Here is a 22,395-nt window from a genome sequence, read left to right on the forward strand (position 1 = left end):
TTAAGAATGCATCTGTTAAGAACAGTCTTCACAGCATTTTCTAAAAATTGAAAAATAAGGACTTGTATTGTGTGAAAATTTAATCTTAGACATTTAACATAATAGATGTATGGTAGAAGAAATGATTCTTTTTATTATTTTGCAAATAAATGATCTACATTAGGCTACTGTTTCCCCCTCTTATAAATTAAATCTGAAATTTGTACAGGTGCGATGTCTATAGCTTTGGAGTGATCTTATGGGAGCTTGCGACACTGAGGATGCCGTGGAGTGGGATGAATCCAATGCAGGTGGTCGGTGCTGTTGGGTTCCAGGACCAACGTCTTGATATCCCAAAAGAAGTTGATCCCCTGGTTGCAAGGATTATTTGGGAATGCTGGCAAATGTGAGTGATTAAAAAGAAAACCCATGTTAACTTTCTAATATTGGAATCATATGCCAGGCCTTTCTCACTGTAATTAAGGTTGTGGATATGAATGCCATATGAAAACATGATTAGGTGTACAGATCACCATTAATAGCTCAAAACAATCCAGTTGTTTCTAGATGGGAATAAATGTGCCTCAAGTTAATGGCCATGGTGATCTACTCTAGGTGCATTTAGATAATGCCCTGATATAGATTATTGGTACTTTAATATCTACTAATGCAATTGTTTGATTGGTTTATAGCTGTTCTGACTTGTGGCTTGAATTGTTTTTTTGCTAACAGAGATCCAAGCTTGCGTCCGTCATTTGCACAACTAACAACTGCTCTGAAGTCCTTGCAGCGGCTTGTCATCCCTTCCTATCAAGACACACAAAGCCCATCGGTGGCGCAAGAGATATCATTGAACTCTACACCCTAAGAGCTTGGACCGTGAAGAAAAGTAGCGGCGTGATTTTTGTAAGATTGGGTTAAAAGTTGGAAATGTGGGTGCTGTGTTTGTTGGTTCTTTGGGCTAGTCGTACTTGACTGTCCCCTGTTCCTGCCATGCCCAAGATCTGTGGCGGTGACTGTACAGAGATGGTGTCAATAGCATTTCGAAGTCCAAACCTTGTGCCATGTAAAAGAGAATTGCATAGGGCTTTTTGTTAGGTTTGTGCTTGCCAGAAACCGGCCAGCTTTAGTGAATAGTACCCTGAATTAGGGGGGAGGTGTATTTTATGTCAGTGATGGCGCTTTCTGGTGAAAGCATTTGATATAAATGTTAAGTCTGTCAATATACAAATAGTGTATTATTATACAACCATTGGATCTTGTTATTGAGTGACAGGAAAAAGAAAAAAAGAATCATTTATCAATATGGTGTATCTTGGAGTAAACTTCATGTTCCCAAGCAGTTCAGAAAGTGGCATTTTATTTCATCTTCCAAGAGTAAATAGACGCTAAAGTTTGATACGAGTGCTTGCTGTTGTGGGATGGGTTCCGAACTTTAGTTTCATATCGGCTAATCAGCGGAAAGGTCTGTGCCTTATAATAAGGAGGTGCGAACCTTTTCTCACGAGGGTCTTTTTATAGGACAAAACCGTGAGGGAGCGCCTAAGCCGCCCTGCGTGAGCTCCGCGCCCGCGGGTCTGGTGTGCACCCTGCGCGAGCTCCGCGCCAGCAGGACTTTAGAGCGGACAATATCTCGGGAGGGACGCAGTCGCTTTTCCTGCTCGGCTGGTGTACGGGCTGGTGTCGGGGTGAAAATCCCGCATCACTTGCCAACCAAGATTTTAACGTCTTCTTGGACCTCTAAAGGCAGTCCTTAATTGGTAAACTACTTTTGCCCGGTTTGGTTCGGAAGTAGATTTATCCAGGATAACAGAACAAGTTTGGGGAAAACTGGAGGAGTTAGATTTAGTTTCAATAAATCTATCCGACCATTTGGTTGAATAATTTTGTTCGGGTTATGTGGAATATAAGTGGTTAAAAGTTAGAAGGTCAACTGTTCTGCAAACTCACTTCTATCATACCTTCAGTCTTCGTTATTGTGGTTTTGTGAAGGCTAAGGTTCTGTTTGGAGGAGCTGTTGACAGTAGAGCTGTTGGAAGTAGAAGTTTTATAAAAAGCTATTTGCTGTTTAGTAACTATATTTCTAAAATGTTGTGGCACTTTAACATGTGTTTGGTAAACAAACTGAGAAAGTAATTGGTATGACAAAATGACCATAAAGGACATTACTAGTAGGGTTTTTTGCATGGATATCCTTCTAAATATCAGATTTTGCGTGAATACTCTTCCAAAATTGATATTTGCATATATACCCTTGTAAAACTCTGTTATTGTACGAATACCCCTAATATAACGGTTGTTCTAACGGTATTAAGAAAATCATATTTATATTAATTAAAATTAAAATTAAAATTTGAAATGAAGTTATAATCCTCACTCTACTCCACACACCCCCCGCTGCGGCACCCGGCTTCCCCACCCCTCCCGGGCTTCCCCCCCACGCGCCCCCTCCCCCCGGGCGCCCGGCTTCCCCACACCCTCCCGCGGGCTTCCCCCCCGCTGCCCGGCTTCCCTATCCCCGTGGGCTTCCCCCCCGCCCCTCGCGTGTCGGGATCCTGATCGCTGGCGTTCGTGATGGCGAGATCACAATCGTGGGCGTTCGCGATGGCGAGATCGTGATGCAGTTCGCTCGCAATCTCCTTCCTCTTCCTCCCTGTTCTGTAATCCAATCGACGATAAACAAAAATTCTTCTGACTACTAAACTTATCCTTTCCAAAAGTTAGTCGTCAACGCGATCTATCTTTCAAATCTTTTAGATCTCTCCTATCTGTTGATCATAAAAAAAATATTTTAAAATCATCTTACCCTCTCTTCCCTTTCGTTGATATACTATTTTTATTTTATTAATCTGAAAAAAAATCATTACAAATGTTAGAAGAACAATAATAATTGTTGCAGCTGATTTTATTTCATTTCTATTTTTCGCTGTGAATCTATATTGAAGCTCTATTTTTTGATTTCTAACTGCATACCATATATTTTATTTGAGCATAAATCCTATTATATATTTTTATTATATTCATGATAAAGAAACATGCCTCTCGTCATAGAACCAAATGCATTTTCTAATAAATACAGAATTATAAAGGCTATCACATTAATTAATGTATCTAAATTCTTTCCATCTACTAAGATTTTTTTTACGTATATACCCTTCTAAATATAGAAAATTATATGAATATCCTTATAAAGTTACTATTTGCTTGTATACCCTTATAAAAATTTCTATTTGCATGCCTACCCATTAAGGGTATTTTAGTCATTTTAATTTGAAGCCGTTAATTTTTTAATGGTGTTAGATGGCATAGGTACATATGCAAAAATAAAAATAAAAAAGGATAGAATAGCAAAACAAGTATTTTACAAGGGTATACATGCAAATATCAATTTTGGAAGGGTATTCACGCAAAATTCAATATTTAGAAGGGTATCATGCAAAATCCGATATTTGGAAGTAGAACTTTTATAAAAAGCTGTTTGCTGTTTGGTAATTATATTTCTAAAATGTTGTGGCACTTTAATATGTGTTTGGTAAACAAACTGAGAAAGTAATGGGTATGACAAAATGACCATAAAGAACATTACTAGTATTATACAACAGAGCATAACAAAATATAATATGTATTAATATATAAATATATAATATAGTATAATATTAATATAATGTAATATAATATTATTATAATATAATATTATTATAATATAATACTATAACATTGTATACTACAGGATAATAATTTAATATAATATTAAATTATTTAACATAACATATCAATGTATTATGATATAATGTAATATAATATTATATTTATAGTATAATACAATAATAAATATATAAATATTATAATTATTAGTATAAATTCACCCTTCTGATGACCATTTATCTCTCGAACAAATTTTCTAGATAGGCGATAAAATTGGTTAAATAATTACTAATATTTATTTTTATTTATTTATTATTTTATTTCATTGAAATATATAAATTTATTATCTTATTTATTTATTTTTCTTTTATTTTCCTTTTCTTTCCTTTTCTTTTTTTTCTTCTTTTTTTTTTTTCCTTTTCTTCTTTTTCTTTCCTTTTCTTCTTTTTTCTTTTCTTTTCTTTTTCTTTTCTATATTCTTCTCTTCTTCTCCTTATTTATTTATTTATTTATTTATTTATTTTATTTTCTTTTTATTTTCTTTCCTTTTTCCTCTTTCTCTTTCCTTTTCTTCTTCATTTTTCTTTTTTTTTTTCTTCTCTTCTTCTCCTTCCTTCCTATCTTCCCTTCTTCTCCTTTCTTCTCCTCCCGCGAGGCCGGCGGCGCCGAAAGGGGGCCGGGCCGCGGCCACCGCGGGAGGTGGTCAGGCCATGGCTGACGGCGGCTGCCGCAATCTTGGCGGAAGGGAGCCGAGGTGGCTCGCTTGCCACCATCGCGGGCGGACATCGCCACCCCCATAGCTCCACGACGGGCGCACGTTGCCGCGAGCGGACACTGCTACCCAAAAGAGCACCCCACGGCCGGCCTCTATGGGGGCTTCGCTGCGGCTCGCCTCCCTGATCCCGCGGCTGGGACGTCGTGTTTCCGCAGCTAGTGGAAGCCCGACCACCCCACGGCCAAGCCTGGCCACGAGCTATGGGTGGCGTCGCAACGACTTGTGGAGGGGTCGCTGGCCACGAGTGGTGGCTGCCACCGTGGGCAACCACCCGTTCACCAAAAAAAAAAAAGCAAACAGCCGGCGACGTTGAGAAGGAGATAGAGAGGGAGAGGGAGAGAAAGAGGCGGTAGAATGGAGGGTTTTGGGAGAGAGAAAGAGGCGGTAGAATGGAGGGTTTTGGGAGGAAAAATGGACTTTTTAAATGGGGGTATTTTGGTTAAAAAACAGTTTTCCGACAAAGTTGAAAACAGCATTTTCGGAAAACTCCAAAATGAAGCTTCTCCCAAAAAGCTGTTTTCACCTTTCTGGAAAAGCTAAAACAGCTTTCCGAAATTTTTACTAAACATTCTTTTTCATCTAAAAGTACTTTTGGAGGGCCAGAAAGTACTTTTTGGCTTTCTAAAAGCTCCCCCAAACAGGACCTAAGTAGGATGTGTACATATTTATTTCATCTCTATATACCTATAAAGAGGAAGAGAAAGTTAGAGCCTTCCCCAAAATTTTAAAAAAATTAAAAAACATTTATAAAAAAAACTAGAGAAGAAAGAAAAATAAGAAGACTCTATAAAAAGAAAATTATTTGAAAAAAGCGTGTCTGAGATGTAGAAATTTTAATAAAACCACAATAATCCCACTAAAAAATTATAAAGAAAAAAATAATGAAAACAAATTCCAGGAACAAAAAATCCCACTAAAAAATAAATAAAAATAATAATAAGAACAAATTATGCTTATAATATAATTATTATAAGGGTTGAGCCGGCTCTGCACAGAAAAAGGAGAGGGTATAGATGGTTAAGAAAAAAAAAGGTTCCATGGTGACATCCTTGCGTATGTTAATGTTTTGAGACTGGAGATGATAACTTTAATACACTTTTCAACCTTAAGGATAACTGATGAAAACACCTTGTTTGGCAGGATTATCAAACTTATGACCATACCGCAAGTACCAAAAACAATGGGAAGATGACTGTCGGTTGGAGTTTGGTGAAACAACAATTCAAATGTACTTTTGCCATTTAATACTTTTGTAAGTAATCAATTTATCGGATACACCATCGTGTGAACGCACTCTAAAAAAAAATCTAAGAGAAGGTTGGCTTGGAAATGAAGAGCACAAACAATATTGAGTAAATTCCGATGCTTTTGCTCAACCACCCTATTTTATGTCCATATGGGCTCCTTTGGTTCACGGGAAGCATTTTCCTATCTCAGAATATGATTTTTGAGAAACAGATTTTTAGAAAGAGGATGCTTAGAAAAGTACTTTTAGCATGTTTGGTTAACCATGAGAAAGTGACAAATTTCCGAAATGCTTATGTTTGGTTGACTATCCACTTGTCTGGAAAAGTTATATATAATTCCTATTATGCCTTTAATAAAAAATAGATTTTTAATGCCTTTTTAATGCTTCTTTAATGCTGAAAGGTCTTTCTGGAAAAAAATAAAAATGGAGTGAGCCTCATGGGAAAGTAACTTTTCCATGTTTCTCATGGAAAAGACTTCCCATGAAATGTTGGAATCATATTTTCATGGAAATACAACTTTTCCATCTCTCTTTTTTGAAAACTCCAACTAAACAAGAGACATCTCATTACTTTTTCGTGGATCATACTTTCCTCCTTCTTTTCCTACGAACCAAACGAGCCCTATCTTGATGAATAATACCCACCTAAGAAAGAATAGGAGAGAAAAGATTTTGTTATTGGAGAATTCTCGATCGTTGTTGCTACGAATTTGTCGTATTTCAGTATTAAATTGTGTTTTAACCATGATAGAAAATTTTCAAATGAGTGGCGCCTTCTTTCGTTCTCCTTTGGTTTATTTTTTTTATTTTTTCGGGACCTTCATACGGAAAAAGAAGATTCTACTTATATTACTATTAATTTATTCTTAACATGGTACCAATGCTTTTGAAAAGATTCTTGGACCCACCACGTGTCCTAACAGTATCCTCTTTTAATCATCTTTAGCTTTTTGGTTCTCCAATGGCAGCGGCAACCACACCATCTCCAATGATTCTTCCTCCTCCCTCCCCATTAATTCAACAAACTATTACTCTTCTTCCCCATGTTACCTTTTTTTTTTTTTTTTTTTGGATTAAAAAAAGAAGGGGGGGGGGGGGGGGGGGGGGGGGGGGGGGGACCAGCCCATCTATGTAGCAGCCTTACTACCAATGATTCTTCCTCCTCCCTCCCCATTAATTCTTACTACTGAGCTCTCATTCTATTAGAGAATGTTCGATACAGAGCGCAGATTTTCGCGTGCCTTCCCTAGCCCATGGGCTCACCGCCTCACGCGTGGGTTTGTCACCCCAGCGCCACCTCGGTACAGATAAAAAAAAGCATATCTGCCAACGAGCCGTCCGGGCGTGGGATATCCGGTCGCCTAATTTAATCGACGTCCGCACATTTTAAACTCGAACAACTCGGATGAAATTATCGCTCCCTTACCATCAGGCTATCACCTTGGTGGCTCCCCATGTTACCTTCACGACCATAAAAAGAGCTAGAGTAAATTATATTTATTATACATACATTCAATAATTTATAAAATCTACACATACACCAAATTAAATTAATGGCATTAATAAAGTTATTTACCTTATATAAAAGTTGAAATTGCTCTAAAGTATCAAGGATGATGCAAATATTTTTTTATATCTTTGGATGGCTATTATATCACTTAAGATTATTTTGATCATTTTTGAATTTTTTTTCTTCTGATGTCGTATTTGGGTTAAATATTTTGATTAACATTTTGTTGAGTTGCATATGGGTTAAAATATTAGATAAAAATAAACCTCAAAGAGATAAGCATAGATTTTTCAAATTATTGGGTGTTAGTAAAATATACCCTTAATCTCAAGGGAGGTTTTTATAATTTACTCAAAGAGATAACTACCTTATGTGAAAGCATGATATCTACATGATTTGGAAGCCAAAGACAAGCTTGTCTTCATTGATGGAAACATTCCTAAATCCGTTGAAACTTCCCAGCATCTCCTACAATGGGTACATTACAATGGCATGGTCCTTTCTTGGACCATCAACATCATTTCTCAACTTATTTGGTTTCTGAAAAGAATTTTTTTCTCACTAGAATTTTTTTCTGAAAAATTAATACGTGGGTATATGATGCCTAAAAAAGCGACTTTTGCATATTTCGTTGACCATGGAAAAGTAGCATATTCTAAAGTGGTTTATGTTTAAGTTGCACATCTACTTTTCTAGAAAAGTTGTATAAAATATCTAATACCCATTCTATCTGGGTATATAATATCTAAAAAAGTAATTTTGCATATTTGGTTGATCATGGAAAAGTGGCATATTTCAGAGTAGCTTATATTTGGTGGAGCATCTACTTTTCTAAAAAAGTTATATAAAATACTTGTTATACCCTTAATAAATGAAAAGATTTTATCTTATCCCATTCTATCCAAAAGCTTAAGGACACTTTTGGAAAAAAAAATTCTCCAATTTTCAACCGAGGGGAATTGGATTTTTTCATGTCCCATATGGATTTGCGTCCATAAAATGTAAAAATCTTATTCCTATGAGAAGGCTACTTTTTCAACTCTCTTCTTTGAAAACTCTTATTAAACATGAGGCATTTCTCTATTTCTCCGTTGACTACACTTTTTCTGCCTCTTTTTTTTAACCAAATGAGTCCTTAGAGATTACTAACAGGGTCATGAATACTACCATGAGACATGAAGTTTGGTTTTGACCATCACCATTGCTTTTTTCAGCAAAATGCACTCAAGATCTTCAAGATTGGTCGCTCCATCTCTAATCACAGATAAGTTAACAACTCCATATCTTATTATGCCATTTTAAAGGATTATGTGATGAGCTGCCTTTTTGCAATCCTTTTCAACCACTGGCTTGTAGGGTATACACATAGAGAGGGAGAAATTGATAGCTTCATTATTGCGATTCTGTAAGAAAACGATAAAATGTGCCAGCTACATCAATATTCAAATTGAGCTGGACATTAGCTTTGTTAGGGTTTCATAAGTGTCAAATTCTGAAATCTTAAATTAAAATATACAACCCAATAGATAATACGTAATAAAATTTGAAATTTTAAAGATAATCTTGTTGATCTAGTCTATTAAAACACCTAAAAAAATGCTATTTTTCATTTTGAAAAAGCTCAAATAGAATTTCTAATTATTAAGCAATTTATCATCGGCCTTGTCTGCATGAATTTTCTTGTAACCTAACTATACTTTGTTCACAAGAGTAGATGTTGTGGTAAAGTAATTTAGTACATTTCAACTTAAAATTGAGATATGATAATTGATAATTAAGTGGGCATGATCTGCTTGTCTTCAACTATTATCACACTATCACTACATGGATCCTAGTAGGAGTATTTCTAGTAGAAAAACCTATTATTTGTAAATTATGTAGGTGTTTGCTCTCTTGTGAGAGGCAGGATTACGAGCTTGCAATTAGGTCAAGTGATTGCACGGACATGCCACTGGTGTCGGATAGTTAGAAAGAAAGATAAGAGAAAATGATAGTAGCGTAGATCCAGATTCTTTGACCTTCCAGAACTTTCATTATCATAACACCACCTCCTCAGTAGAGGAGAAGGTTGGGTGTAGCGGGCGCTATGAGTCTACCATACTATTACGGGTAAACTAAAATTCTGTTAAGAAACTAAAGTATAGAATTTAAAGAGTAAAAACAATAATAAATTAAGAATAAATATAAAGATAGCAGGATGTTTGATTAGCAGAAGGCCTTTTCTCATATTACATCATCTAAGTTATACAACTTAGATTTTTATCCAGATTTGCTTTTATATCCGAAACTATCCAAATATGGATAGAAATTTAAGTATCCAACTAATACTCATATACGTAACTATATTCGTCAAAATAAATAGATATGGACATAGTGAGATAACTATTCGTTTCGTATCCGAACATCTAATTTTATTTATAACTCTATTTAATTTTATATAATACTCATAAAATTTTTTAAAAAATAAATGACCATATTAACATACTATTGAGTTGATCACCTACTTACTAATATTTTTAATTTTAGAGTCATAAAATTAATTATTTAATTTATATCTATATTTGTTATTGTATTTTTGATATCTCATTTATACTTATTTAAAATAAATATAGATAACAAGTACCACTTTTCTTGACAGCTCTGAGACAGAGGACTACCATACAACGCGCCGCCCCGTATAAATATCTGAAAGCAGCAATATTTTTTTAATCCATTTATTATCAAAATTCGGGGGGAGTTGTCGAGCAGTGGCAATCCTCGTTATTTCACTCCCCGATAAGGGCATATCTATCAATACTGTCGGTCGACACCCGCATAAACGTTTCTATGAGAGATCATGATCTGCTGTAGTTGTAGTCCTTGAGGCAGTGTGGACGGGTGATATTACGCCCGCAGAAAGGTTTTGGTACGCTCGTTTGGAGGGGGAGTTTCGTCTCTTTCCGTTTTGGTCTGAAAGGGGGTGGAATGCGTGCACCAGTCCGCCGACTATTTAAATCCGACTGCGAGTCATTTCGGATCCGTGGTCGGTTCCGGGTTTCATGCTCTCGCTTCCCCACTGAGGAAGACCAAAGGCTGCTCAAAACCCTATCTTTGATTCCCCAAGAGAATCTCCAAAAGTTTCTGATGAAATCCTCCCATTTTCTCTCGATTGCCTCTCTGATCGATCCATATCGCCTTCGCGATTGCGCTGGCTTTTCCCGTTGAGATTTTGGCCGCTTCTACGAGGATTTCCGCCCCGGAAATGGTGATCTCGGCTTGTTTCCGATCGAGTCCCAGGGATTCAACCACGGCGGAGGCTATCAGCTTCTTTGCGAGCATTCTCCTCTTCTTTCGATAAGACGGTGAGTTGAGCTTGGTGTTTAGTCTGTTTTCATGTTCCTTTTGTTTTTTGGAGCGATCTTATGGTTTTTGTGCACGATCTGTGGTTTCAGGTCTTCTTTTATGGGGTTTGTTTGAAGAGGAAGAGAAAAAGGGGCTTTGATTTGGATTTGCTTGTTATTGTTGGCTATCAGTGTTTAGATCGAGGTGTGCCTCGAACCCGCTGTTGTTTACCCTCGGATCTAGACTCGAAACGCGATTTTGCCTGGTATGTCATCAGATCCTTAGATTTTGATCCTTTGAGCTATGGAGTGTTTTCCCAATAGATTGGAGCTATTTATTTCTGTTTCCCCTGTTGATTTTTGTGTTCCTTGTACTTTCCTGGGTTTATTGTCGGAAGGTCACTGGATTTGATTGGGAAAAAAAATCCTACTTTGGATCCTTTAAGGAGTTTTGGGATTTTGAGATGGAGACACTGGTTGTGGTTGCTCAGCATCGGAATCAATATTACAACAGGGGCAAATCTCAGATCTCCGATAGGTTCGGTGTTTCTCCTTCAAGAGGCTTCAAAGGGATCAATTGCCGGACTTTCCAGTCCGGTGCCGGTATTCTGCCCCGGCTACCCTCGTTTCCCCAGCTCCCCCGAGCCGAGATCGCCGTGCTTTTACTCGGAACCACCCAAACAAAGTAGAAGAAGCAAACCCATTCCGATAAGTCCTTCACCGTCTCCTCAAGGAGCAAGCTTCAATGATGAACTCTCTTACTCTGAGCTCTGGGCAGGGCCGGCTTACTCAAATTCACCCCCTCCGAGTTCTCTACCCATCCCGACATTTTCCCTTCGGCAGAAACGCAGCATCTCTCTGGAATTGCCAGGTCCTTCATCTGGAATGACTCTCCATCCATTGTCCAAGTCGGCACCTTCTTCTCCCACCAGAAAGTCTGGTTCGTCTGACAATGACCTCTTTCTCAACACCGTTACTGCTACGGAGAATTTGAGACGGATTCTCCATTTGGATATCGCTGATGACTGAATTTGATGCAGGACTTGGGGGGTTCTGTAAATATTTGCTGCACTGATGTTGGCTTTTGACGTTTGTTTACTTGTATAGGGGTAGTGAATAACTTTTTGGATAGTGTCTTTGGAAGAAGATGATTTAGAATTCTCTAGTTGGGGATGAAGAAAAATGAGGCTGTATGGCTGTAATCAAATATGATTTGGCATTTGAGAAGGTAGGCGTTGGAGGAAGGCTGGGAAGAAGAAAGTTGTTGATCATGAAGCTAATCAAATTTATTGGAAAGGAAGTGGGGAATGTGGGGAAGCATTGGAGACAATGGCTAAGCACTACTCTTCTTCAGTGCTGCCTGTTATCTGGGTAGTTCTTTTTTCCCTGGGTTGACACTTTGAGCTTTATTACTCTGGACTGGTTATACTATCTGGTTAGGCAAGTTCAATTTAGATGCTGTCCTTTGCTCTTTTTAATTAGGTTCGGTGCTTCAAATTTTCCATAGATGAGTCATATTATGGAACTTTGACTTGTGTCTTTAGGTTATCTGCTTTTCTGTTCTCGAAGAGCCTGCGTTCTCTAGAGATATTTCTCTCGTCTGTTCGAACACTTAAAGTTCGGATCTTTTCTCTTCTCTACTGTTGTTTGTCTAACTTCTGACTTGCTCTGGTCCTTCGCAAGGACATCGAGTTCGCCTCATCACTTCTTCTGGTTTTTTGGAGGAAGAAGTTGGGAGGAGAACTAGAACAACAACTCCTCTCTCCCTTCTGCCACTTGTTTTGTCTGTCTCAATGCGTGCAGGTTTTAGCTGTTGTTTGTATAGCATGTTATCTGTATGTGCTAAGCTCCATTAGGTTGTCTGCTTATCTTTAGTAGTGGGTGCTGAGTCAGGTAGTGTAGTCTCATATTTCATAAGTTGTCAACAAGAAGTTTGTAAGTTGTTTAGCGAAGCATACCATCCATGAGAGGTAGCTGAACGGTGTCCATGGGAGGCAACTGAACCTATGATCTGCAACAAGGTACTGATGCCCTTAAATTTTTATATAATATTCTTTCAAAGCGAGTTCTTTGTGTGGCATTTTAGTGAACGCTCTAATTTTCCTTTCTTTTCTCCATGTCTGCTATGTTTGGAACAGTTCTATTTTGGTATGGCGTTGAGGAACTTGCTGGCATCTCAACAGATGGTTTATTCAGCACGGATGGTTTAATTCGTCAATGGCTGGTTTCTTTCTGTTAGCGCCGGCACTCCACAACTAATTTCTATGTAATCTAAAAACTGTTGTCTCGGAGTCGTGATGACCCAGTCGGTGAAGACTTCTTGGCCGTCGAGTAGAAAATTTGTAGCAAAGACACGAGTAGCTTATTTTATGTAGTATTCACTTTCGTTAGTATTAGTTATCATATTATATCAGTATTTCTATAAAACTTCATTGCTGTCTATGCTTATTTGATAATATAAGTATTTGCTGCACCATGTTTGATCAGTGATTTCATGTCTACTTCTATGACTTCACGTTGGTGCATTCACGTTGAGAAAGAAAAAAATAGATATGGAGTTTGTTTCATGCAAGTTCTGCACATCAAGTGGCAGCAGCTCACTCCTGAGCCTCCTCCTCTTCTTCTTCTTTCTTTTCTTTCTTCTTTCCTCCTTCTTCTTCTTCTTCTTCTTCTTCTTTTCTTTTTTTTTTTTTCTTTTTTTTTTTTTTTTTTTTAATCAAAACGGTATTTCATTCATATACCTCTAACGTGAGTACAGCCAGACATATCAAAGAAAAGTAAACAAAATAAGGCGTGGGGAACGCAATCTAAACTAGACCAAAAGACCTCCCCAGTGTGTCGGGCAACATAAGAGGTGATCCAATCTGCTGCACTGTTCGCCTCTCGGTAAGCATGGGCAACCTGACAGGAGATCAGCTCCTGCACCAAACTCCGAGTGTCCCGTATAAGAGGGTGGTCATCACCATATATGTCCACACCACGCATCCAGTCAATCACCGTAGAACAGTCACCCTCGAGAACGAGTCTCTCAGCCCCCAGGACTCGTCTCGCAAACCAAACACCCTCCCAAGCAGCCTGCAGCTCTGCTCCCATCGCCGAACCGCCGAGAGTGCTCCGTCCCCCAGCAGCAATAAAAGTGCCCCGGTGGTCCCTAATAACAAAACCCACGCCCCCAGAGGCGCCATCCTCCGCCATACCACCATCGAAGTTCACCTTAAGATAACCAGGGGGTGAGGGTACCCAAGAGAAGAAACTGAACCTGGACGCTGAAACAGCAGTACAGGTACCCCAGATATCCCTAGTTCTCCCAGGTGGTGCCGACGTGGTCATCATAGATATCTCTGCTGCCTGCCTCAGAGCTCTCTCCATCACAGCCCGTGGGGTCAACCGCCCACCTTCGAATAGACGGTCATTCCTGGCTAGCCATATGTGATAGGCTAGGTACGCCACAATAGAACCTGTCTCAGCATCACTCGGCCTCCGAATAGACTCACTCAGGAACCGAAGCATGTCCTCCACCGACTCCCATATAGGCGGCAGTAGTGCCGAGGCCAATCTCCAACACTGCACAGCTGTAGGACATCGAAGAAGAACATGGCCGACCGTCTCCTCGGCATCCAGACATACCTCGCAGAGCGAACCCATCCTCATCCCCCGCCGGGCCAACACACTCCTGGTCGGAAGGCATCCCCAGGCTACCTTCTAAAGAAAAAGCGCCACCCGGGGATGCACCCTCATCCTCCAAATCCATCCACCATCAATCCGTCTCTCCGGCTCCCTCCTAGTCCACGCATGAATATCCCTGGCTCGTACGCGCGATCGGCCTGTCGGTAACCAGATCAGTCTATCAGACTCCGCCCGGGACGGAATCGGTAATGCCAGAATCCTCTCCACCAGCTGCTCCCCAAAGGTCTCTCGGATGAAAACCTCATCCCAGCTCCCTTCCCCCGGTACTAGCAGATCACCAACACGACGTCCCAACAGCCTGCTCGTATCCACCATGGCCGGTAGCCTGCTGATCGGTAGCTCAGTCACCCAGCTATCCTCAAGAACATCCACCGACATACCATCCCCGATGGCCCACCGGATGGCCGGGAGCACTGACGAAGCCCTAGCACTGATCTCCCTCCAGATAGGGGAGTGGAGCCGCCCCGCCCTAATACCAACCGTCAATGCCCCGTACTTAGCCCTCATCAGTGAGGACCATAAACTCTCAGGCTCCAACATGAGACTAGCTGCCAGCCGCAAAGCCGATGCCTCCCGTCGCGAAACTAGTGACGGCACTCCCAAGCCGCCAAATCTGACCGGCTGACAGACCACCTCCCAAGCTACTAGATGTACTCTGCCTCTATCACCACGCCTCCCCCATATAAAGTCCCTGATAAGCCGCTCAACTGATCTCAGAGAGGCTACGGGAGGGACAGTGTGGGAAACAAGATATATCGGAATGGCACTAAGAACTGACCGTGCCAATGTGACTCTGCCCATCATGGATAGTGAATGCATCTGCCACCCCTCCAGTCTGTGTCTGATGCTATGCTCAAGAGAGATGGTATCTCCACTACGCATACGCCGCCCAAGAATCGGCACACCCAGATATGTCAAGGTACCCACCTGCTCACCCACTCCCAGGGTCTTCATGATTCCGGCCTTTATCTGAACCTTGGTCTTCGGACTGAAAAGGATAGAAGATTTGTTCAAGTTGATCCGTTGACCAGAAGCCGAGCAGTAGGCTAAGAGGATCCTCCGAATCACATGGGTATTCTGCCTGGTCGCCCTAGCCAACAGCAAGCAATCATCAGCAAAAAGTAGATGGAAAATCGGCGCAGCCCCCTGTACTGGCCTATAAACCTCCAGAGTCTGTGTACCCACTGCAGCTCGGAGAGCTCTGGATAGTGCATCTGCACAGATAATGAAGAGCAAGGGAGACAACGGACACCCCTGGCGAAGTCCAACAGATGTATGAAAGAAAGGAGAGGGTGTGCCATTTACCAGAATGGAGAAGGAGGGCCCCATTACACAGCCCATGACCCACCTGATCCACACCTCATGGAAGCCAAAACTCTGTAAGGAATGTCGAAGGAACTCCCAGCACATCCTATCGTATGCCCTCTCCATATCAAGCTTGACCCCCATAAGGCAGCGCCGCACAGGAGCCTTCACCAGATCAAACATGAACTCCTGGGCAATTAGGACATTATCTGAAATGTTCCTCCCCCCTATGAAAGCACCCTGCTCTGGACAGATAATTCTGGGTAAAATCCCTCTCAGTCTAATTGCCAAGATCTTTGCCGTAATCTTATATAAGGTAGAACATAGACTGATCGGCCTAAAGTGTCCAGGCTCAGTAGCATCCTGGCGCTTGGGGATCAATGCAATAAAGGTCCTCTGCCACTCCAGACACATCACCGCCGTACTAAAAAACTGCTGAATGGCCTCAACAACGTCGAGTCCTACAATTGACCAATACCTACGAAAGAACACGGGTGGGAAGCCATCCGGCTCGGGTGCCTTGTCCCCCTCTAGGGACCACATCGCCTCCTGAATCTCCCGCCCCGATACCGGCCTTATCAGTGCTAAAGAGTCCTCATCGGAAATCCTCTCAGATGATAGGGGTAGCTCAGTATGCATCCCACTCCCTGTCCGCTCTGTCCACCTAGTCCTGAAGAACTGCTCAATCACCCTGCATATCATATTCGGGTCCTCTGTGGATTGTCCATCCTCCTCCCTGATAGATCTGATCCTGTTCCGCTGTCTCCTGATCAATGTAGACTGATGAAAAAACTTGGTATTCCTGTCCCCTTCTTGAATCCACTGTACTCTTGACTTCTGCCTCCAGAAGATCTCCTGTTGACTAAGGAGAGCATCATGCATAGATAGGAAGGACCTCAATTCCGACAACTCCGCATGTGATAGTCCTCCCCCCGAGGCCTCTCGTAGTTGTAGATTTGTGGAGTGATTGATTAAAACCCCATTTGATTTTGATGAGCTCAAAGCATTTGAGTATATCTTGTGATTACTAATGAATTCAATTGAGTGTTTCAGTGAAAAACCTGTCCAAGTGTTTCTAGACTTGGTTCATAGTATTTTGGATAAGTTAAGAAGTCTGCATGAACCAATGTCTGAGACTCGAGTCGACTCCCGAGTATCACGAGTCGACTCCAAGCGTATCAAGTTCACTGGCACGAGCTCGAGTCGACTCCAGATTAGTACGAGTCGACTCCGACTGAGAACAGAAAGAAGAACAGAAAGCTTCATCTCAGAACCTGTCAACGAGTCGACTCCTGAAGTGCGCGAGTCGACTCTAATGTTCACCGAGTCGACTCCAGGGAAGTAAGAGTCGACTCCAAGCAGTCACAGGCAGAAAAGTCAGAGAGCAGTTTTCGGGTCTGAGATTCGAGTCGACTCCAGTGGAACGCGAGTCGACTCCGATGGTTGGCAGGTCGACTCCAAAGAAGGTAAGAGTCGACTCTCAGAGGAACACAAGGAAAAAGTTAGAGAGCGATTTTCGGACTCTGAGATTCGAGTCGACTCCCGCAGTACACGAGTCGACTCCGAGACTGAGCGACCATCAACAGACAGAAGACCATGCTACTGCCTCTGAGATTCGAGTCGACTCACAGACAGCTCGAGTCGACTCCAAGACAAGCTACACGTCAAAAGGCAGAAGACCAACTTTCGGAAACTGAGAGCCGAGTCGACTCCAAGGAGGTTCGAGTCGACTCCAAGACTGGATGAGCCAAACGACAGAGAATCGAGAGTTCGGGCTCTGAGATTCGAGTCGACTCCCAGGACAGTCGAGTCGACTCGAGTGGACAAAATTCAAATTTGGATCCACGGACTTCAGTGGATGAGCCGACTCCAAAAATTGCCAGGTCAACTCCAGAAGTTGGCGAGTCGACTCCAGGTCAAGACGAGTCGACTCCCAGTCAAGACGGCAACTTTAATTCAAATTTGGAACAGTTGCCGAGTCGACTCCGGAAAAGCGTGAGTCGACTCCTGCTACAGCCGAGTCGACTCCTGATCGCGCGAGTCGACTCCAACCCACCAACGGTCATATTGTCAGGCTGCGCAGAGTGTGCAGAACGGCCAGAAAAAGCAGAGTAACGGCTAGTTTCCATGGGGGTTGGCTTAAATAGCCACAGAGGACTGTAGCAAGGTAGAGAACAGATATTCCACTCCAAGCATTCAAGTTTTCAAGCTCTCTAAGTGCTCTTAAACGAAAAAGGGGAGATCTGCATTTACTGCTCCAACAACTTCTTCCCAACAATCAAAGCTTCCTTCTCCTGCATTCAAGTCGACCACTCTTTCAAGAGGAGACCGGAGTTCCAGAAGCCATACCTCTTCACCAGCTTAAAAGCGTTTGAGGGCTTTTAACTCCTTTACGATTATATTGTCTTAAATCTGCTTTTTGAGAAGCTATTTTCTGTTTTCTTCTATCTCTTGTATTTACTTGATTCAATCGGGGGATTGAATCAAGGGGTTTAAGGTTGGTTGGTGAGCCAAGTTAAAACCAACGTTTGTAAGGGTTTGATTGTGAGCCCGGGAAAACAATCGGGGTTGGTTCTAGTCGGTGAGCCTGGGAAAACCGATCGAGTTCGTTGTGAGCTCGTAAAACAACAAGTTTGGTTGTGAGCTTGCAAAACAACCGGCTGTAATCCAAGGGGGTTATAGTGAAATTCCTAAGTGAGACTTGGGGAGTGGACGTAGGAGCAAGGGTTAGCTCCGAACCACTATAAAACTTTGTGTTTGTAGTGCATTGTCTCTCATCTTCTTCCCCGCACATTACTCACAGCACTAGGCTTTAATTAAATAACTTGCTATAGTTTTTAATTAATCATCCACAAAATTTTTAATTAGCCAAATTATATTAAAAACCCAATTCACCCCCCCCCCCCTCTTGGGTTGTCTATTTGGGCAACAAGTGGTATCAGAGCCAAAAACTCTTCCACTCAAGAGTTAAAAGATCAAAATGACAACCCCATTTGGATCTTCTCACATTGAGGGTCAGTCCACTCAAAGACCCCCTTTCTTCAATGGATCCGACTACTCATACTGGAAGGCTAGGATGAGAATATTCATCCAAGCCCAAGACTATGAGATGTGGACCATTGTAGTGAATGGCCCATACATCCCATCCACATATGTAGAGGGTGTTAAGGTACCCAAATTAGAAAAGGATTGGGATGAACATGACATGAGGAAGGCACAATTAAACTCTAAAGCTATGAATGTGCTATATTGTGCCTTAGACCGTAATGAATTCAATAGGGTCTCTACTTGCAATTCTGCAAAAGAGATTTGGGACAGACTTGAAGTGACCCATGAAGGCACGAATCAAGTGAAAGAGTCCAAAATAAATATTTTGGTTCATAAATATGAACTATTTAAAATGGACTCTAACGAAACAATTACATGCATGTTCACTAGGTTTACTGATATTGTCAATGGCCTAAAAAGCCTTGGCAAAAACTATACTAACAGTGAACTTGTCAGGAAAATCCTTCGGTGTCTACCAAGGTCGTGGGAAGCTAAAGTGACGGCAATCCAAGAAGCTAAAGACTTGAACAAGCTTCCACTTGAAGAGCTCCTTGGATCCCTTATGACGCATGAGCTTACCATGAAACAACACAACGAGGAAGAGTCCTTCCATAAGAAAAAGGTAATAGCTTTAAAATCTACTTCTTCTAACAAGGACTTGTCTTGCAGCAGCAGCAGTGAAGAAGAAGAAGATGAGGAAGATGGTGGTGAGGCTCTTCTTGTGCGCAAGTTCAAGAAATTCATCAACCACAAGAAGTCCTATCATCAAAGGAGAGGCCCCTCAAATTCCTACCGCAAGGACAAAGGTAAGGAAAGGGAAAGTGAGGGGATCGGATGCTATGAGTGCAAAAAGCCGGGACACATCCGAGCTGAGTGTCCCTTACTAAAAAAGAGCAGCAAGTACAAGAAGAAGAAGAAAGCCCTTGTCACCACCCTATCGGACTCCGACGCATCATCTTCATCATCGGATGAAGAACAAGAAGAGAAGGCCAATTTTTGTTTCATGGCCAACGAAAATGAGGTAACTTCCGATACGCACTATGATTTTTCATTTGATGAACTTTATGATGCGTTTAACGAACTAATGATTGAATATAAGGATGTTAATGTTAAAAACAGGGAACTAAAAGTAACTAACCAAACTTATATCCGTAAGTATGATTCTTTAATTAAGGATAAAGATGCTATTACCAAAGAAAATCTAGAACTTAAGACAAGCAACCAACTCTTAATTAAGAAAACTAATACCTTAACTAAAGATAATGAAAAACTAACTAAGGAACTTTCAGAACTCAAAAACCATAAACAAGTCTTAAACAAGGGTCTAACAAAAGAACTAAATGATCTAAAAGCCGAAAATCAAACATTAACTAAAGAACTTAACAAATACAAACCCTTAGTTGAAAAATTCACATATAGTTCTGAAAAGTTAAACATGATACTAAATAGTCAACGTGCAGTGTTTAATAAAGCCGGTTTAGGATATAAACCAAGGAATAAGCAAAAACTTCTTAGTAAGTTCTTTGTTAAAGCTGGAGAAACAAAAACTAAGAAAATAACCTGCTTTTGTTGTGGTACAGTAGGCCATAAAGCAAATGTATGTAATTTTAGGAAAAGTAAAACTAAAAGAAAAATTAAAAGGGTATGGGTTCCAAAAGGAACCAACTTGACTAACCATGAAGGACCCAAGAAAACTTGGGTACCTAAGATGACATGATTTGCTTGTGTAGGAGTGTCTTGCAGCCAAGGTCAATAAAAATTGCTGGTATTTGGATAGTGGCTGCTCAAGGCACATGACGGGTGATAAAGACCAATTTTTCACCCTTGAAGCTAAGAGGGGAGGTGCTGTGACGTTTGGAGACAACAACCAAGGTCACATCATTGGTATTGGTAAAGTTCAAATCACCCCTTCTACTTTTATAGATAATGTTAGATATGTTGATGGTCTTAAGCATAACTTGTTAAGCATTAGTCAATTATGTGACAAAGGATATGATGTTATGTTTAAACCATCACTATGCATTATAACAAATACTAATGATAATAGTTTAGTTTTTAAAGGGATTAGACGTGGAAATGTATATGTGGTAGACCTAGAAGACCTTGCAAAACATAACCAATGTTTAGTTGTTAATGAAACTAAAGATAATGATGCTAGTTGGTTATGGCACCGTAAGTTAGGTCATGCAAGCATGGACACAATAACTAAATTAGTTAAAAGAGATTCCGTGATAGGTTTGCCAAAGTTAAAATTTGAAAAGAACAAAATCTGTGAAGCATGTCAATTCGGCAAACAATCTAGGAATTCTTTTAAACCCATAAAATGTGTCTCTACCTCTAGGCCTCTAGAATTATTACACATGGACCTATTTGGTCCAACTAGAACAACAAGCCTAAGTGGAAATAAATATGGTCTAGTCATAGTAGATGATTACTCTAGGTACACATGGGTCATGTTTCTAGCACATAAGGACTAAGCATTTTCCATGTTTAAAAAGTTCCATAAGGAAGTAACAAATGCTAGAGAGTCTTCAGTCATAGCCATTAGAAGTGACCATGGTACCGAATTCGAAAATCAATTATTTGATGAATTTTGTAGTAAAAAGGGGATAACCCATAATTTTTCTGCACCTAGGACACCACAACAAAATGGAGTTGTGGAAAGGAAAAATAGAACACTAGAGGAAATGGCTAGAACGATGTTATGTGAAAGTAACCTCCCTAAGTACTTTTGGGGAGAAGCCATTAATACTTCTTGCCATATATTAAATAGAGTTCTATTAAGACCCATCATAAAGAAAACACCTTATGAACTGTGGAAAAACAGAAAACCAAAGGTTAACTATTTTCATATTTTTGGATGTAGGTGTTTTGTACATAATAATGGGAAAGATAATCTAGGAAAATTTGACCCTAAATCTGATGAAGGAATATTCTTAGGTTATTCTACAACTAGTAAAGCCTATAGAGTCTTTAATAAAAGAACACTAGTTATAGAAGAATCTATACATGTTGTATTTGATGACTCTAGTGACATCTCCTCTAGTAAGAAAGCCAATCTTGATGATGATATTGAAATACTTGAAGAAAAGATAGATGAGGTGGGATTACAAGATGGTAATCAAAAGTTGATTGAAGGAGAATCATCAAACCAAGAGCCTATAGTGGATCATGGGCTAACTAAAGCTTGGAGGTATGCTCACGGGCATTCTAAGGAACTAATTCTAGATGATCCATCACAACCGGTTAGGACTAGAGCATCTCTTAGAAATTTGAATAACCAACTAGCTTTTGTTTCACACTTTGAGCCCAAACATATAGAAGAAGCCGAAAATGATGTAAATTGGATAAATGCAATGCAAGAAGAACTAAACCAATTTACTAGAAACAAAGTGTGGGATCTAGTAGAGAGACCTTCTGAATATCCAATAATAGGTACAAAATGGATATATAAAAATAAACTAGATGAAAATGGAATTGTTATAAGGAATAAGGCTAGACTAGTAGCAAAGGGTTATAATCAAGAAGAAGGCATAGATTTTGATGAAACCTTTGCTCCCGTAGCTAGACTTGAGGCGATTAGACTTCTATTAGCATATGCATGCTCTAAGGACTTCAAGCTATATCAAATGGATGTAAAAAGTGCTTTTCTAAATGGGTTTATTAATGAGGAGGTGTATGTAGAACAACCTCCTGGTTTTGAAAATCATCAATACCCTAATCATGTGTATAAACTGAACAAAGCGCTTTATGGACTAAAACAAGCACCTAGAGCATGGTATGAGAGACTTAGTAAAGTCCTATTAGAACATGAATTCTCTAGGGGAAATGTAGATACAACATTATTTCTGAAAAAGAAAAATAAGGATATGTTATT

At 40.3% G+C, this 22,395-nt stretch overlaps 3 protein-coding genes across 3 annotated transcripts in view; 2 read left to right on the top strand and 1 right to left on the bottom strand.

The window, feature by feature from the left end:
* The window catches only part of LOC103712318 (serine/threonine-protein kinase EDR1-like), a 30,361-nt gene extending 29,057 nt beyond the window's left edge, over window positions 1-1,304 (top strand). The window contains exons 12-13 of the mRNA XM_008798806.4: window positions 209-385; window positions 712-1,304. Coding sequence (XP_008797028.1) covers window positions 209-385; window positions 712-847 — 313 coding nt within the window. The 3' untranslated portion in view covers window positions 848-1,304. The remainder of the gene's footprint in view (window positions 1-208; window positions 386-711) is intronic.
* Window positions 1,305-10,160: 8,856 nt separating this feature from the next.
* Window positions 10,161-12,964, top strand: LOC103712317. The gene is given in 4 exon segments (XM_008798802.4): window positions 10,161-10,499; window positions 10,590-11,109; window positions 11,111-12,499; window positions 12,617-12,964. Coding segments are annotated over 2 exon segments (564 nt in total). The 5' UTR covers window positions 10,161-10,499; window positions 10,590-10,942; the 3' UTR covers window positions 11,508-12,499; window positions 12,617-12,964.
* A 247-nt stretch (window positions 12,965-13,211) lies between these two features.
* LOC108510949 lies at window positions 13,212-14,123 on the bottom strand. Its single transcript, XM_017841155.2, has one exon. It carries the CDS (start codon window positions 14,121-14,123, stop codon window positions 13,212-13,214), a length of 912 nt encoding a protein of 303 aa, XP_017696644.2.
* Between the last annotated feature and the right edge of the window lie 8,272 nt (window positions 14,124-22,395).

The sequence above is a fragment of the Phoenix dactylifera genome, unplaced genomic scaffold (assembly GCF_009389715.1).
Source record: "Phoenix dactylifera cultivar Barhee BC4 unplaced genomic scaffold, palm_55x_up_171113_PBpolish2nd_filt_p 000319F, whole genome shotgun sequence".
Taxonomy (NCBI): Eukaryota; Viridiplantae; Streptophyta; class Magnoliopsida; order Arecales; family Arecaceae; genus Phoenix; species Phoenix dactylifera.

What these genes read in the sequence shown, in the direction of transcription:
- LOC108510949 (XM_017841155.2), bottom strand. Translation starts at nt 14,123, where the DNA reads ATGGGTTCGCTCTGCGAGGTATGTCTGGATGCCGAGGAGACGGTCGGC.